Source organism: Lepidochelys olivacea (assembly GCF_965140295.1).
Source record: "Lepidochelys olivacea isolate rLepOli2 genome assembly, chromosome: 6".
In the NCBI taxonomy this organism is placed as follows: Eukaryota; Metazoa; Chordata; order Testudines; family Cheloniidae; genus Lepidochelys; species Lepidochelys olivacea.
The window spans coordinates 47730929-47746148 of NC_140416.1; the positions used below are offsets into that span (position 1 = coordinate 47730929).

A 15220-nucleotide genomic window follows, 5' to 3' on the forward strand; every position below is an offset into this window, starting at 1 on the left:
CTAGCCCTGAACTGTGATAAAGTTACAAGCTATTTGGTATGAATTCTTATGTTTCTTCCTACTAGTAAATTATGAAAGACAAGGAACTGTTATGGTGGGTATTCAGGGCTGACATTTTAATAATTAAACGACAGTCTATTCTTAAAGCTAATGGAAATGTAACAAATTTAAGTTGCCTAGACGTATCTCTAAATCTGGAAAGACTCATTTCCAAAACCCATTTCCTTTGCATGAAAAGATACTTTGGGTCCTCGTTTATCTCTTGCTGCCTGAGGTCTATCACCTGAAAAGTAATTGACCTTTATTAGAATGTGTTGACACTCCTAGATGAATGACCTGTGCAGTATTTTGTGTCTTCACATGCCTTGGCTGTAAATGAGGGTGCTCTAGCTCCATAGGTTCAATCAGAAGAATAATTGGTTCTCACTCTGTCATCAAGAAAACCTGTTTCTTTTTAGCTCTCTCTTGTCCCAGATTCCATGAAAATTCAAGTTAAGGCTGGATTTTAAATTTAATAATGGAGCCCAGGGAAAGAGACATGTTTATGGCTCCTATTGGTGGGTCATAAAGTTGGCAGTTGTACCTTTATGCCCTGGCCTTTAGGGACCAGTAAGATTATATCATGGGCTCTAAAGACCACTGTTAGTTTCACTTTAGAGATTGTTGTAGTCTGAGCACAAAGCTGGGAGCAAAGACCTCCTGAAGTCTAATGCTAGTTCTGATACAGACTTCTTCTGTGGTCTTGAGTGTATTTTTAATTTTTTTCTGCATCAGTATCCTTTTCTAGAATATGGGGATAATACGGGGACTGTGGTACCCCACAGAAGTTTTGAAAATTACTTAGAAATTAGGCTAGGTACTTATATCGCCCTTATTACCATAGTATCAGCATGCTTAATGTTTGTATATGCTTTGACTATGTGGAAAGTATATATATATATTCCCCCACCCCCCCAAATTTAGTTACACTTAAGAAATCATTACTCTGATTCAAGATTAAAATTCAGTTTGTATTTTGATAAAATTCTTTGAGAACCTCAGATCAGAGATACTGTAGGAGAGCAAAGTGTTTTACAAATATTAACCCTCATAGTAACACTTTTGGGAGGTAGGTATAATTATAAATTTATAAATTCAATAAATGAAATTGAAGATCCATGAGGTTTAATGACTTGCAGATAGACAATGACAACAGCCCTGGAAGTTGTCTTTCTCTAAGGCCTGGCATACATCTAAAACTTAGGTCGATCTAGCTATGTTGCTCAAGAGTGAAAAATTCAGATCCCCAAAGACATAACTAAACTGACCTAAGCCCTGGTATAGACCTCTGTAGGTTGGTGGAAAAAGTCTTCAATTGACCTAGTGACCGTCTCTCAAGGGGGTGGATTTACTACAGTCATGGAAAAACCCTTTCTGTTACTGTAGCAAGTGCCTATACTGTAGGGTTGCCAACTTTCTAATTGCACAAAACCAAACACCCTTGCCTTGCTCCTTCTCTGAGGCGCCATCCCCCTTACCTCCATTGCTCGCTTTTCCCCACCCTCACTCACTTCCACTTGGCTTGGGCAGGGGGTTTGGGTGTGGAAGGGGGTGAGGGCTCTGGCTGGAGGTGCAGGCTCTGGGGTGGGGCTGGATATAAGATGTTTGGGGTGCAGGAGGGGACTCTAGGCTGGGGCAGGGGCGGGGGGGGAAGTGCAAGGTATGGACTCAGGGCTGGGGCAGGGGTTGGGTGCAGGCTTTGGGAGGGAGTTAGGGTCTGGGAGGGGGTTCCAACCTGGGGCAGGGAGTTGGGGTGGGGGTTCAGGCTCCAGTTGGGCAGTGCTTGTCTCAGATGGCTCCCAGTTGGCCGTGTGACGGGGCTAAGGCTGGCTTCCTGCCTGCCCTGGCTCAACATGGCTCCCGGAAGCAGATGGTATGTCTGGCTCCTAGGCACAGGGTGGCCAGGCGGCTTTGCAGGTGCTGCCCCTGTCTGCAGGCACTGCCTCTGCAGCTCCCATTGGCCATGGCTCCCTGGGTGGGGGTAATGCGCGGAGCTTTCCTGGTCGCCACTGTGCCTAGGGGCCACAGGGTCATGCCGTCCGAATCCTAGAGCTGCGCGGACCCAGAGTAGGCAGAGAGCCTGCCTTAGTCTGCTGCACCACCGACCGGATTTTTAGTGGCCCGATCAGCAGTGCTGACCGGAGCCGCCAGGGTCCCTTTTCAACCAGGCGTTCCAGTCAAAAACTGGACGCCTGGCAACCCTACTACACTGCAGTGCTATAGGGGTGCTGTGCTGCTCTAGTACTTGTAGTGTGTAGATGTAACATAACTAACCAAAAGTTTCTGATAACCATGAGACCATATTCTACAGCAGTTTAGATTCTTACTTTTGAATATTGTGTCTATAACTACAGTTTAAAGTACAAAATCTTTTAAAACCACTGTACAACTGTTATTTCTTATTATAAAGGTCTTATGCCAGTTCCTCCATGTGTGCTATAGAAAGCTATTTCAATCCCTATTATGCTACCCTAGATAAGTATCTGAAAATCAGTTGTGCATATTAATTGCTCTTAATTGAAGGTTGGACTCAAAGACAAATTATTCTAACATTTTGAATACAATGAGATCTCTTTCCATTTAAAAAATCTGAATGTGATACATGGGCTCATTTAGCACATCTTTGATAATAATTAGTTCTAAATATTATTTTTTGCCAAGCAGTGTAATAAGGGTTAAAGCAAATGGGTAGATAGATTTTTAAAGGGGGGGGGGGGGAAGGAAAGTGGAGTAATGCTTCTAAATTTACCACCATTAAGTGATTCTCATAAATGACTCATCCTGCAATGACTTGATGTATATGATTGAATGGCACTAGTAGATATATATTCTTACTGATCTTATATCTGAAAAAATAAACATTATATGGTACCGTGTTTTAAAGTAAATGGAAAGAGACAAGATTGGAAAGGTAACATAACAGGTTTACATGGGGAAAACCCACACATTTCCACCATGTAACCAGCAGGGGTCACCAGAATACTATTCTGGTCACTGATCCTGCTCTTTAAGTAAGTATGTAATATTTGTTTTTACAGTTGCACAGGAGAGAAATGATTTCACGTCAGCAGGAGAAAATACATTGTATTTAATAGGCAGCTTCACTATTTCTCCCTTACTATTAGTGCAGCTTTCTATTGATTCCTGTGGGTAATGAAATCCATTGCTTTAGAATAAAAAGCAGTTTTATTTTTAAGATATTTATTATGTATGAATTTAGTACTGGTGAAAGACGATAGATTGACAGCCCTGGAGACTACAATCCTCTGATTATCCTGAGCCAGGTACACGGAATTGGCAGCATCAGTGGATGCTTCCCCATATACTATAACTCAACTATGTTCTAGAGCAGTGCTACTCAAAGTGGTGGTCCGCGGACCGAGCCATCAGCTGCCGGTCTGCGTGCACATTGGAAAAAAAAATGACCAGTCCCCCACATCAGGTAGCTTGAGAAAGCACTGTTCTAGAGGGACCACCTCTAGAGACTGAGAGAAGGGAGTTCTCCATTGTCAATCCTTATGCATCAAGGGGTGCAATTTGTGTCCTATGATTTGGACACCTGTCCACTAGTAACTGGACTGACACTACCAACTTTTTGCATCTAGGCTACTGAACCTCTGTTGGGTATGACATAAGTTAAATTTGAAGGAAAACTCCAGTGTAGTAGAAGTCGTAATCACTCTAATATAAGGAGCTAACCACTGAAAACAAGGGTTTTTAAAGTGTCTGAATAATTACAATGAATTTAACTATTCACACAAAGAGTAGCCATCTGAACAATTTTATGATACCAAGTACCAGCTTTTCCATTTTCAGCAAAGCTCTCTGCTTTCCAATTCTTTCCGGTCAGAAAGCTGATTTTTTCAGTTGTACTTGGCATCAAATTGGGCACCTGCTGGGATGTATCATGAATTTGGCAGCCCCCGCTGAGAGGTACCACACTCCCATTCATTAAACTGAGTTACTGAACCAGTGACCGGGATTTCTAAAGGCTATATCACAACATACTTCTAAAAATAGATATTGCGTCAAATCTTCTGTCACTGGCTGCTGCTCTGGTGGGGCCAAGAGGCAGAAAAAGTTTGTGTTATCAGTTTCCTAGAGAGTCCCCAGTGCAGGGGAATCCCCAAGCACCTTGGAAGGCTTTGATGTCCCCAGAGAAAGAGGCGTATTGAGCGGGTGGGGACCCTGCTGGAGCGCTGCTGTGCTTTGGCAATCATGTACTGCTGGAGCTATTACTGTAAAGTAAAATTTAAAAATAAAACTGCTCTAAGGCTGCTGTAAGTGGCACCAGGGTCTAGAGTAGCCACCGACAGGCCGTAGTCTAATGATAAGAGGTGTAGAGATGTCACTTGCCCCCTCAACTGTGCTGGGCACAGAATTGGCATAGCTAAGGAATGAGTCCGTTTTATTTAGTAAATACCTAGCTAACTGTCTAAGGTAGTATAAGTTATAACAAACCACACGAAATAACCATCTAACAGAACTAAACCACTGTGAATTACAGTTGATGAGCTTGGTAGCCCCCCGTGAGCCATCCAGTCCCTAATTCTGTTGCAATTTAATGTGTCCTAATGTAGATTTCTTTTTTAACATGAAATAATGAAGTGCTAAGTTCCCTGTATATCTTTGAGTGGACAAAGAAACTGGCCATCTTTTCTCTCCTTAGAGTTCCCACAATGGAACCTCAGGGAAGTATTTATTTAATCGAGGCTTGAATATAGCTGCTGTTTCTTACTGCAAAGGTCATCCAAACCATATAGCAGTTCTTTCTCTTTCTTTTTCCCCCAATCCCTTTTCAAGTAGTCACAATACAAGAAATAATCAAGACAAAGATCTGCACATGTCACATACACAAACAGAAATCGTAGGTGGCAAAGTAATTTTTCTGAGGTTTAAGCACTTCAGAGAGCAAGTGGAAAGTAAAATTAGACATATAATGCTGTCACTTCATTTATTGTGCTGCGGAAAGTGTTAAAGCCTGTGTTTTGCATTTTATTTAAAAATACAGTACCTACAAACCTGATACATAATTGTACTTTTTCTCCAGTGCTGTGTAAAGGAAAGCATATTTTTATCTGCTTTAAAGCCAAAACATTCTGGATCCTTTCCAGGTTTCCCACTGTAATTTCATTTAATGGCAAGTATCCAGTCATTATTCATCTGTCAGAACAATCCAGGCTCATAGGGCTGTTGTTATGATATAGCAGGCATGTATGTGCTTAAAAGAAGAGGAAAACCATAATATAACTTGATCCCATCAGTAGATTTGTGTAGTTCATGCTGATCCATTGCAGAGCCATTGGCCATTATCTTTGAAAACTCATGGCGATCTGGGGAAGACCCAGAAGATTGGAAAAAGGCTAATGTAGTGTCCATCTTTAAAAAAGGGAAGAAGGATGATCCTGGGAACTACAGGCCAGTCAGCCTCACCTCAGTCCCCGGAAAAATCATAGAGCATGTCCTCAAGGAATCAATTCTGAAGCACTTAGATGAGAGGAAAGTGATCAGGAACAGTCAGCATGGATTCACCAAGGGAAAGTCATGCCTGACTAATCTAATTGCCTTCTATGCTAAGATAAGTGGTTCTGTGCATGAAGGGAAAGCAGTGGACGTGTTATTCCTCGACTTTAGCAAAGCTTTTGACACAGTCTCCCACAGTATTCTTGTCAGCAAGTTAAAGAAGTATGGGCTGGATGGATGCACTACAAGGTGGGTAGAAAGTTGGATAGATTGTCGGGCTCAACGGGTAGTGATCAATGGCTCCATTTCTAGTTGGCAGCTGGTATCTAGCGGAGTGCCCCAGGGGTCGGTCCTGGGGCCGGTTTTGTTCAATATCTTCATTAATGATCTGGAGGATGGTGTGGATTGCACCCTCAGCAAGTTTGCGGATGACACTAAACTGGGAGGAGTGGTAGATAGGCTGGAGGGTAGGGATAGGATACAGAGGGACCTAGACAAATTGGAGGATTGGGCCAGAAGAAATCTGATGAGGTTCAACAAGGACAAGTGCAGAGTCCTGCACTTAGGATGGAAGAATCCAATGCACCGCTACAGACTAGGGACCGAATGGCTAGGCAGCAGTTCTGCAGAGAAGGACCTAGGGGTGACAGTGGATGAGAAGCTGGATATGAGTCGACAGTGTGCCCTTGTTGCCAAGAAGGCCAATGGCATTTTGAGGTGTATAAGTAGGGGCATTGCCAGCAGGTCGGGGGATGTGATTGTTCCCCTCTATTCGACATTGGTGAGGCCTCATCTGGAGTACTGTGTCCAGTTTTGGGCCCCACACTACAAGAAGGATGTGAATAAATTGGAGAGAGTCCAGCGAAGGGCAACAAAAATGATTAGGGGTCTGGAACACATGAGTTATGAGGAGAGGCTGAGGGAACTGGGATTGTTTAGTCTACAGAAGAGAAGAATGAGGGGGGATTTGATAGCTGCTTTTAACTACCTGAAAGGTGGATCCAAAGAGGATGGATCTAGACTATTTTCAGTGATAGCAGATGACAGGACAAGGAGTAATGGTCTCAAGTTGCAGTGGGGGAGGTTTAGGTTGAATATTAGGAAAAACTTTTTCACTAGGAGGGTGGTGAAACACTGGAATGTGTTACCTAGGGAGGTGGTGGAATCCCCTTCCTTAGAAGTTTTTAATGTCAGGCTTGACAAAGCCCTGGCTGGGATGATTTAGTTGGGATTGGTCCTGCTCTGTGCAGGGGGTTGGACTAGAGATCCCTCCGGAGGTCCCTTCCAACTCTGTTATTCTATGATTCTATGATCCACTTCTAACACCACACACATTTTCATTTCACAAAAGATGTGTATTTCTTGTTTGTTCAGGATTTTATAAAAGACTAAGAGGAAACAAACTGATAGACTTGCCGTTTGAATATTTTTCATTTCTTGAAGTTTTATTTGTATATCTGTAATGATGATTGGAGTCCATTGCAGAGGATGGTTTCATGTTTAACTCTTTGCTATAAATTCAAAATAACACTTGCGCCTCTCTCTCTCTATCTCTCGCTTGTGTATATAAATACACACAGACACACAACAATGTCTTATGTATAGTTTTAAGACAGTGCTGCTTGTTATCAGTATTCTATTAAGAAATACTTACATCACCATTTTCATCAATGGCTAGCAGTTATTGCCAAAGGCTGGAGATAAGGATTTCAGGGTTGCCTTCTTGACTATGCTCCTGACTGGTTGTGACCTAAGGCAAGTCACTTCATTGTTCTGTCTGTCTGAATACTTACCGCAAACATGGGTAATTAATGATGTTAACACCTTACAAAAGAGCAATGATTTTTATCCAGAAGTCTCAAAGTACAATATTATTTACTGCATTTTTAATCATCCTTACAATACTGGAAAACTGGTAGCCAGATGCATGCTTCAAAGTTATTCTACAATATTTTAAATCATGTCTTGTTTTGCAGGTGAAACTGTAAATGCAGGAGATGCATTATGTGAAATCGAAACAGACAAAGCAGTGGTAACCATGGAGTCAAGTGATGATGGCATATTGGCTAAAATAATGGTAGGATTAACTGTCTTTAGCGGGGTGGAGGTCGTTTGTCATGGGTTGAGGTCAACTCTCATATTAGTTCAAAAATTACTTTAATATGAGCTTCAGTCTGTATTTCCTGTCACCTCATTTTCAGAATAAGACACCAACACACTTTTACTGAATAGCTTTTATATTTGTAAATTTACAAGTGCTGAACTACTAAAGTTATAGATAAGTGTAATTTTCATCTATGAGGATAATTTATGGTTTTATACATTTTGTTGCCTTATGACTTGCTTCCATCAAATATTTAAATTTTATTCTTGGTGTTAGTTAATTAGAATTTAGGAATAACACCTAATTAATTTTTCACTATCTACCTGCTGAAGCATCTGGTGGGGGGCCACTGTTGGAGACAAGATATTGGACTAGATGGCCCATGGGTCTGATTCAGTATAGCAATTCCTATATTCCTAAAATCTATTTTAAAAATAGGAAATCTCCATGAGTGTAGAAAAAATAGGGGAATATTGAAATAGCCAGAGGTAGGAAATAATTGGAATTAATGTATTGAATCTACCATCAGGCTGATTGCTCTGCCTGTTTGGGAGGGGTGTGTGTGTGTGGGGGGGGAAGATATCCTCTTTGTGTGCGGGTGGGCGGGTCGGAGGGGGGTGTCTTTGCAGTCTGATTGTAAGCGACAATAGGGTTTTGAGCTGGTCTGGAGCCTACCCATGCAGATCAGATTGCCAGATGGATTTTAAACAATTTGGAGCAGGAACAGTATCCTCTTATAAGTCCATACAGCATCTAGGACAATGGGGTCCAGATTCTCACTGGGGCCTGTAAATGCTACCAAAATACAAAGGATTAATAATAGTAATCACATTCTCCATTTTACTTAATTACAAGTTTTATATAATGGCAATCACATTCTGGTTCTGCACTTTAGAAATTCAACTCTTCCCTTTGTTATAAGTTTTTAGGACAATGATCCTAATTACATCATCATCTTTGATATTTATTAATTTGCTGGTGGAATAGTGTTGCATATTTTCTCTATCCCCATCCTCACTTAGCTCTGTAGTCTTAAACTGTAGATTGTGAACTTTTTGGGCCAATGACCATATTTGTACAGAGCCTACCAGAATGGGGTCCTGATCGTGACGGGGTCCCATGGGTCCTTCTGTAATATAAACAATAATAAATAAATCTGATGTCACATGGTTACTAAGAACACATCATTGGCATTCAACATGTAGATAACTGATTCTTGTGGTAAGCTTCTGGATTCACAATGCAGTTGAGAGTCCTGTATTTGTTATGTAAGGTGCTAAAGAAATCGCCAAATGCTGTTTCTCCTTCTGAGTTGTTTTTGGGATGACTCCGAGTAGAACTTCAGTTTTGACACCTTTATTCTGACTTAATTGTTTTGGAATAGAGAAGAAGCTTTGATTGTCTGGAGATGGAATGTGTCAATGTTGCATGTGGCTGGGTATTTTCAGCTGTTCCAAGACCACTAACTTAGGCTGAACTCCACTCTAATTCTTCAAACTCATCTTTCCTCTTACAAGGCTTGATCCAGTAAGGACAATGAAAGGGTCAATGACTTCAGAGGGAACTGAAATGGCCCCTCAGTTCCTAGCCTCTGTTTCTGATACATTCATTTTGTTTTTTTCTAAAGGTGAGCATGCACTGCCAAGTCTGTGTTTTGGTAACAAGGACTAGAAAGGTGGATAGGATGTAAATAACAGCATGAGAAGGGGGACAGTGAAGGGGAAACAGCATTATATTGGAGAGATTAATCTTCTAGTGGCTTCACCAGAAGGGCAGTGAATTTGCCAACCATCTAAACAGTTCTTAAAGCCAGTCAGACTTCATCTCTTTTAATTCATTCGGTGATTTTTTTTTTTTTTGTCACAGGAATGTTTGAGATGAGCTGGGCATGTGACTTGGGGTGGTCTTTCTTCACACTTATTCACGTCATCTCTTGAGCCAGATTCGCCATACAAAAGACTGATTCTATACTGGATGCTTCTATTTGATCTACTAATGTTTGTATTAGATTAAGCCATAATAAATATTTTGCAAGTACTTATTGCTTTTTAACATAAAGAATCCCAAAGAGCTTAACAGTTATACTAGTACCACAGAACTGCATCCACATTTGGGCTGGAGGGTGGTAACCAAGTGAACAACCTGGGGTGCACTGCACAGCCTGAAACTTGTCTAAGGACAATGGCACCGAGCTGTTCCAGGCCAGGATTTCACTAATAATGCATAGACCACTCAGCCACACCATCCTGATCTCAATGCAAATTCTCAACGGCACACAGTAGTAAGAGGTGTGTACAAACAGATCAATTTCTTCACCAAAAAAATATAGAATTAAGATTAAATAAGCAAAGTGTGTTTCCAACATTTATAGATTCATTTATACACTGTTTTCTTAATAAAAATAACTGTGATTGAGTACGTACTTTAATCATGTATTTAGGGTTCTTATTTTTGTATTAAAATATTAATAATGGTGTAGCTAACTGCATAGGTTTTCAGTCAGCAACCTAGCCTATATTTCAAAACACAGCAACCAGCCCAGAGTCCTACCAAACTCAGTGCCACGTTCCAGCACAGAAAGTGCTCCTCTTTTGCCCCCCCCAAAGTTTGATCAATAGTAATAAGACAGAATTGCCCTTGAGAATACACTCTCTCTGGCTGACTCCCTTAGTCTCCCAGCTACCTTCATTTTACGAGCCACTGCAAGCCTGGGCTCCACCTAGAATGGGTGACTCAGCTGCTCTCACTAAGCTGCCTCTAATCACTGTCCTATTCAATCAGATCAAACCAAAAGTTATATGGATAGTGTAGCATATGTACATGTTTAATACCATTCCCTATAGAAACATTTTTAAAACGAAGGATTGAAAATACTGTAGGGGGAAGTATTGGAAAAAATATTTTCTTTTTTAGTCTCTGTTGGGAGGCCTGAGAAAAATGCCACCCAACTGCATCAGTGGTGGGGAAACTTAATGAGGCCAGTGGTGAAAAGGGGACAGACTCAGTAGCAAGGGAGGGAGGCACTCTCTCAGGGCCAATAGGTAGCTTCTCTCCCCTTGAAGTCTCTGGCACCCATTGACCAGCTGAGGCAGAGGAGTGCTGATTGGCCAGCATTCCCCAGCCTCCTTGGGCTCCAATCCAGCAACCCATCCAATCCACCCGCAGGTCTAGCCAATTGCCTGTTTAGGGGATCAGGAAGGAATTTTTTCTCCCATGGGCCAATTGGCAGAGGACCAGGGAGGAATTTGCCTTCCTCGCAGAACCTTCAAGCCACGGTTGGTTAAGTAGGAATCTGCTTAGTACCTAACTGAGCTACTGGGGTGGAGTTGTTATTTGTCACAGCTTGTAGCTGGTTTCCAGTGTGGTTAAGAGAATAAAATGAATGGTTCCCAGAGGTAAGAGACCAGGGATTTTGGTGTTGGGCCTTGGGCTCATGTGATAGGGTCAGAACTTGTGGCCCTTGTGTGTTGAGGTCCCCACCCTGCTGACCCTCTGTCTCCCTCTTGACAATAGGGGTAGCGGGCTAGGACTCAGAGAGCTGAGTCCTGCGGGGTAGGCTGACAAGAATTGTCAAGGTTCCTTCCCCACTCTGAACTCTAGGGTACAGATGTGGGGACCTGCATGAAAGATCCCCTAAGCTTATTCTTACCAGCTTAGGTTAAAACTTCCTCAAGGTACAAACTTTGCCTTGTCCTTTAATCCTATGCTGCCACCACCAAGCGTGTTAAACAAAAAACAGCGAAAGTGCCTACTGGGAGACGTCTTGCCCCCTGCCAAATATCCCCCCAAGCCCTATACCCCCTTTCCTGGGGAAGGCTTGATAAAAATCCTCACCAATTTGTACAGGTGGACACAGACCCAAACCCTTGGATCTTAAGAACAATGAAAAAGCAATCAGGTTCTTAAAAGAAGACTTTTAATTAAAGAAAAAGTAAAAGAATCACCTCTGTAAAAATCAGGATGGTAAATACCTTACAGGGTAATCAGATTCAAAACATAGAGAATCCCTCAAGGCAAAACCTTAAGTTACAAAAAGATACAAAAACAGGAATATACATTCAATTCAGCATAGCTATTTTACCAGCCATTAAAGCCATTAAACAAAAGGAAATCTAATGCATTTCTAGCTAGATTACTTACTAACTTTTAACAGGAGTTCTGAACTGCATTCCTGATCTGTTCCCGGCAAAAGCATCACACAGACAGACAGACTTTTTGCTCCCGTCCCCCTGCTCCAGCTTTGAAAGTATCTTGTCCTCTCATTGGTCATTTTGGTCAGGTGCCAGCGAGATTATCTTAGCTTCTTAACCCTTTACAGGTGAAAGGGTTCTGCCTGTGGCCAGGAGGGATTTTATAGCACTGTGGACACAAACGTGGTTACCCTTCCCTTTATATTTATGACAAGAGGCTATCCCGCGTTATGGGTTATATGGTAAGAAGCCCTGTAACTCCCGCACTGGAACCAGTTAATACCTGGCATAGGAGAGTATTAAAGTTTAATTAAAGTTGCAGCCAGCTACTTAATTCCATGCATCTGTCTGTCCTCATTCTGCCACTCTCTGCATCGAGTGGCAGAGATGAAGAAATAAAATATAACTGCAAGAAATGGGATAAACTGAGGGCGAAGACTTAGGATGAATACAGGTAATCCTTTCAGAGAGTGAGGACTCTTACGCTAGGAATTGTCTGCTGTGGTTTAATTGTTTTGGACTAATGAAAAACTAGACTGGATAAAACGCTGTTTACTGTAGGGAATACTTTTGCATTGTCACTGAGATTGGTTGGAGGATCATTCTAATAGGTATTTTCTATCTTTAAATTTTATAATCACCTAATCAATTTCCGTAAGGCATTTGATATAGTTCCACATGGGAAAATATTAGCTAAATTGGAAAAGATGGGGATCAGTATGAAAATTGAAAGGTGGATAAGGAACTGGTTAAAGGGGAGACTACAGCGGGTCACACTGAAAGGTGAACTGTCAGGCTGGAAGGAGGTTACTAGTGGAGTTCCTCAGGGATCAGTTTTGGGACTAATCTTTTTATTACTGACCTTGGCACAAAAAGTGGGAATATACTAATAAAGTTTGCAGATGATACAAAGCTGAGAGGTCTTGCCAATACAGAGAAGGACCGGGATATCCTACAGGAAGATCTGGATGACCTTGTAAACTGGAGTAATAGCAGTAGGATGAAAATTAATAGTGAAAAGTGCAAGGTCATGCATTTAGGGATTAATAACAAGAATTTTTGTTATAAAGTGGGGATGCATCACTTGGAAGTAACAGAGGAGGAAAAGGACCTCGGAGTATTGGTTGATCACAGGATGACTGTGCCGCCAATGTGATGTGACCGTGAAAAAAGCTAATGCGGTCTTGGGATGCATCAGGTGAGGTATTTCCAGTAGAGATAAGGAGATGTTAGTACCGTTATACAAGGCATTGGTGAGACTTCATCTGGAACATTGTGTGCAGTTCTGGTCTCCCATGTTTAAGAAAGATGAGAAGGGCTACTAGGATGATCCGAGGAATGGAAAACCTGTCTTATGAAAGGAGACTCAAGGAGCTTGGCTTGTTTAGCCTAACCAAAAGAAGGCTGAGGGAGGATATGATTGCCCTCTATAAATATATTAGAGGGATAAATACCACAGAGGGAGAGGAATTATTTAAGCTCAGTACCAATGTGGACACAAGAACAAATGGATATAAACTGGCCATCAGGAAGTTTAGACTTGAAATTAGACGAAGGTTTCTAACCATCAGAGGAGTGAAGTTCTGGAACAGCCTTCCAAGGGGAGCAGTAGGGGCAAAATACCTATTTGGTTTCAAGACTAAGCTTGATAAGTTTATGGAGGGGATGGTATGATGGGATAGCCTAATTTTGGCAATTAATTGATCTTCGATTAGCGTTAGATATGCCCAATGGCCTGTGATGGGATGTTAGATGGGGTGGGATCTGAGTTACTACAGAAAATTTTTTCTTGGGTGTCTGGCTGGTGAGTCTTGCTCACATGCTCAGGGTTTAGCTGATTGCCATATTTGGGGTCGGGAAGGAATTTTCCTTCAGGGCAGATTGGCAGAGGCCCTAAGGGTTTTTCGCCTTCCCCTGCAGTGCGGGGCGTGGGTCACTTGCAGGAGGATTCTCTGCACCTTGAAATTTTTAAACCACGATTTGAGGACTTCAATAGTCAGACATAGGTTAAGGGTTTGTTACAGGAGTGGGTGGGTGAGATTCTGTGGCTTGCATTGTGCAGAAGGTCAGACTAGACGATCATAATGGTCCCTTCTGACCTTAAAGTCTATGATTCTATGAAGTTATCTCTCTGGGAACAGGAATTTCTTTTACTAGGTACAGGTGTGTGTGTTACATGTTCACCACATGATGCTTATAATGATGACACAATAGATATATTTATTTTTCTTATTACCAAAGGGGTGTTGTAGGCTGGTGCCAAACTGAATAGCTGCAAATTGTTTTTATATATAAAATCCATAGGATAAGTACTATATGTCTTACCAGTCTATTTTTTTCCCTGACAATAAACAAAAGCTGGGAGGAGGATGGTTGGAGGCTGAACAAGCACTACTTAGGCAGAAGCTATCAGCAAACCTGCATGCTTTTTTTTTTTTAATTTTTTAAAAAAGCCTTCTGTCAGCATATCTTATTCTAAGGCAGTATTTAAAACAGCCATTATAAATGGTACTTGTATTGCACATTAAATTATCATTAAAGTAGTAGTATTGTACGCACTTCCCTTATCTTTATTCATGTCACATCAGTGATGCTCAGCTTCCAGTTTAGAGTCACTGATGATATGTGGTCATAGATTGGTGAACACATTTCAAAGCTGACTTGATGATGTGTGGAAGAGAAATGTTTTGAAGTCAGATCTAAGCATTTGTATTCACTGCTCTCTTCCCCTCCCGCCTCCTCCCCCACAATCTCCCCATATTATCTTACTTCAGGATTTCACAGAGTTAAATGGAAACAGAGTTAATATTTATCTGGAAAGTGAAAGGAATGTATTGCAGCTCACCTGAGACTTTTTAAACTTCTTTGAGGTTTTAAACAGCATCCGATGAAGTGAGCTGTAGCTCACGAAAGCTTACGCTCATATAAATTGGTTAGTCTCTAAGGTGCCACAAGTACTCCTTTTCTTTTTGCGAATACAGACGAACGTGGCTGCTACTCTGAAACCTGTGATGAGAATGAATCTGTTAACTCACACCCATCTGCTATAGAAGGTAGATAAGCTGTTCTCCATCCTCCTCTTTGGTTGTCTTGAGCTCATTATGATTTCTCTCCTTTCCCCTTGCCCCCTATCCTTAAGGGATTGGAAAGCACTTCGCTTAGTTGTAATGCTGCATGAAATATTGATGGAAGTGACATTAGCCTTTCATAGTTGAACCTTTTAAGTATTCTAATGCTACCTATGAGTAAAGCATGAATTCGGATATAAGTAACATCTGCTGCCTTATCTATAGGTTCTGAATTAATTCACTACTGTAGTACTAAAACTCCTGGTTAAGAAATATCAGAGTTTAAAACACTACTCACATTTATTAATCATTGTTGCTTAATTAATAAATGAGTTTTGAAAGCTCTTAACACTGCA

The 15220-nt window shown here is 41.4% G+C and overlaps 1 protein-coding gene across 5 annotated transcripts in view; it reads left to right on the top strand.

Annotated features, from left to right (window-relative positions):
• PDHX (pyruvate dehydrogenase complex component X) overlaps positions 1-15220 on the top strand; it is a 97790-nt gene that overhangs the window by 13457 nt on the left and 69113 nt on the right. For all 5 annotated transcript variants that reach the window (XM_084630471.1, XM_084630472.1, XM_084630473.1 and 2 more), the window contains exon 3: positions 7479-7579. In XM_084630471.1, coding sequence (XP_084486597.1) covers positions 7479-7579 — 101 coding nt within the window. The remainder of the gene's footprint in view (positions 1-7478; positions 7580-15220) is intronic.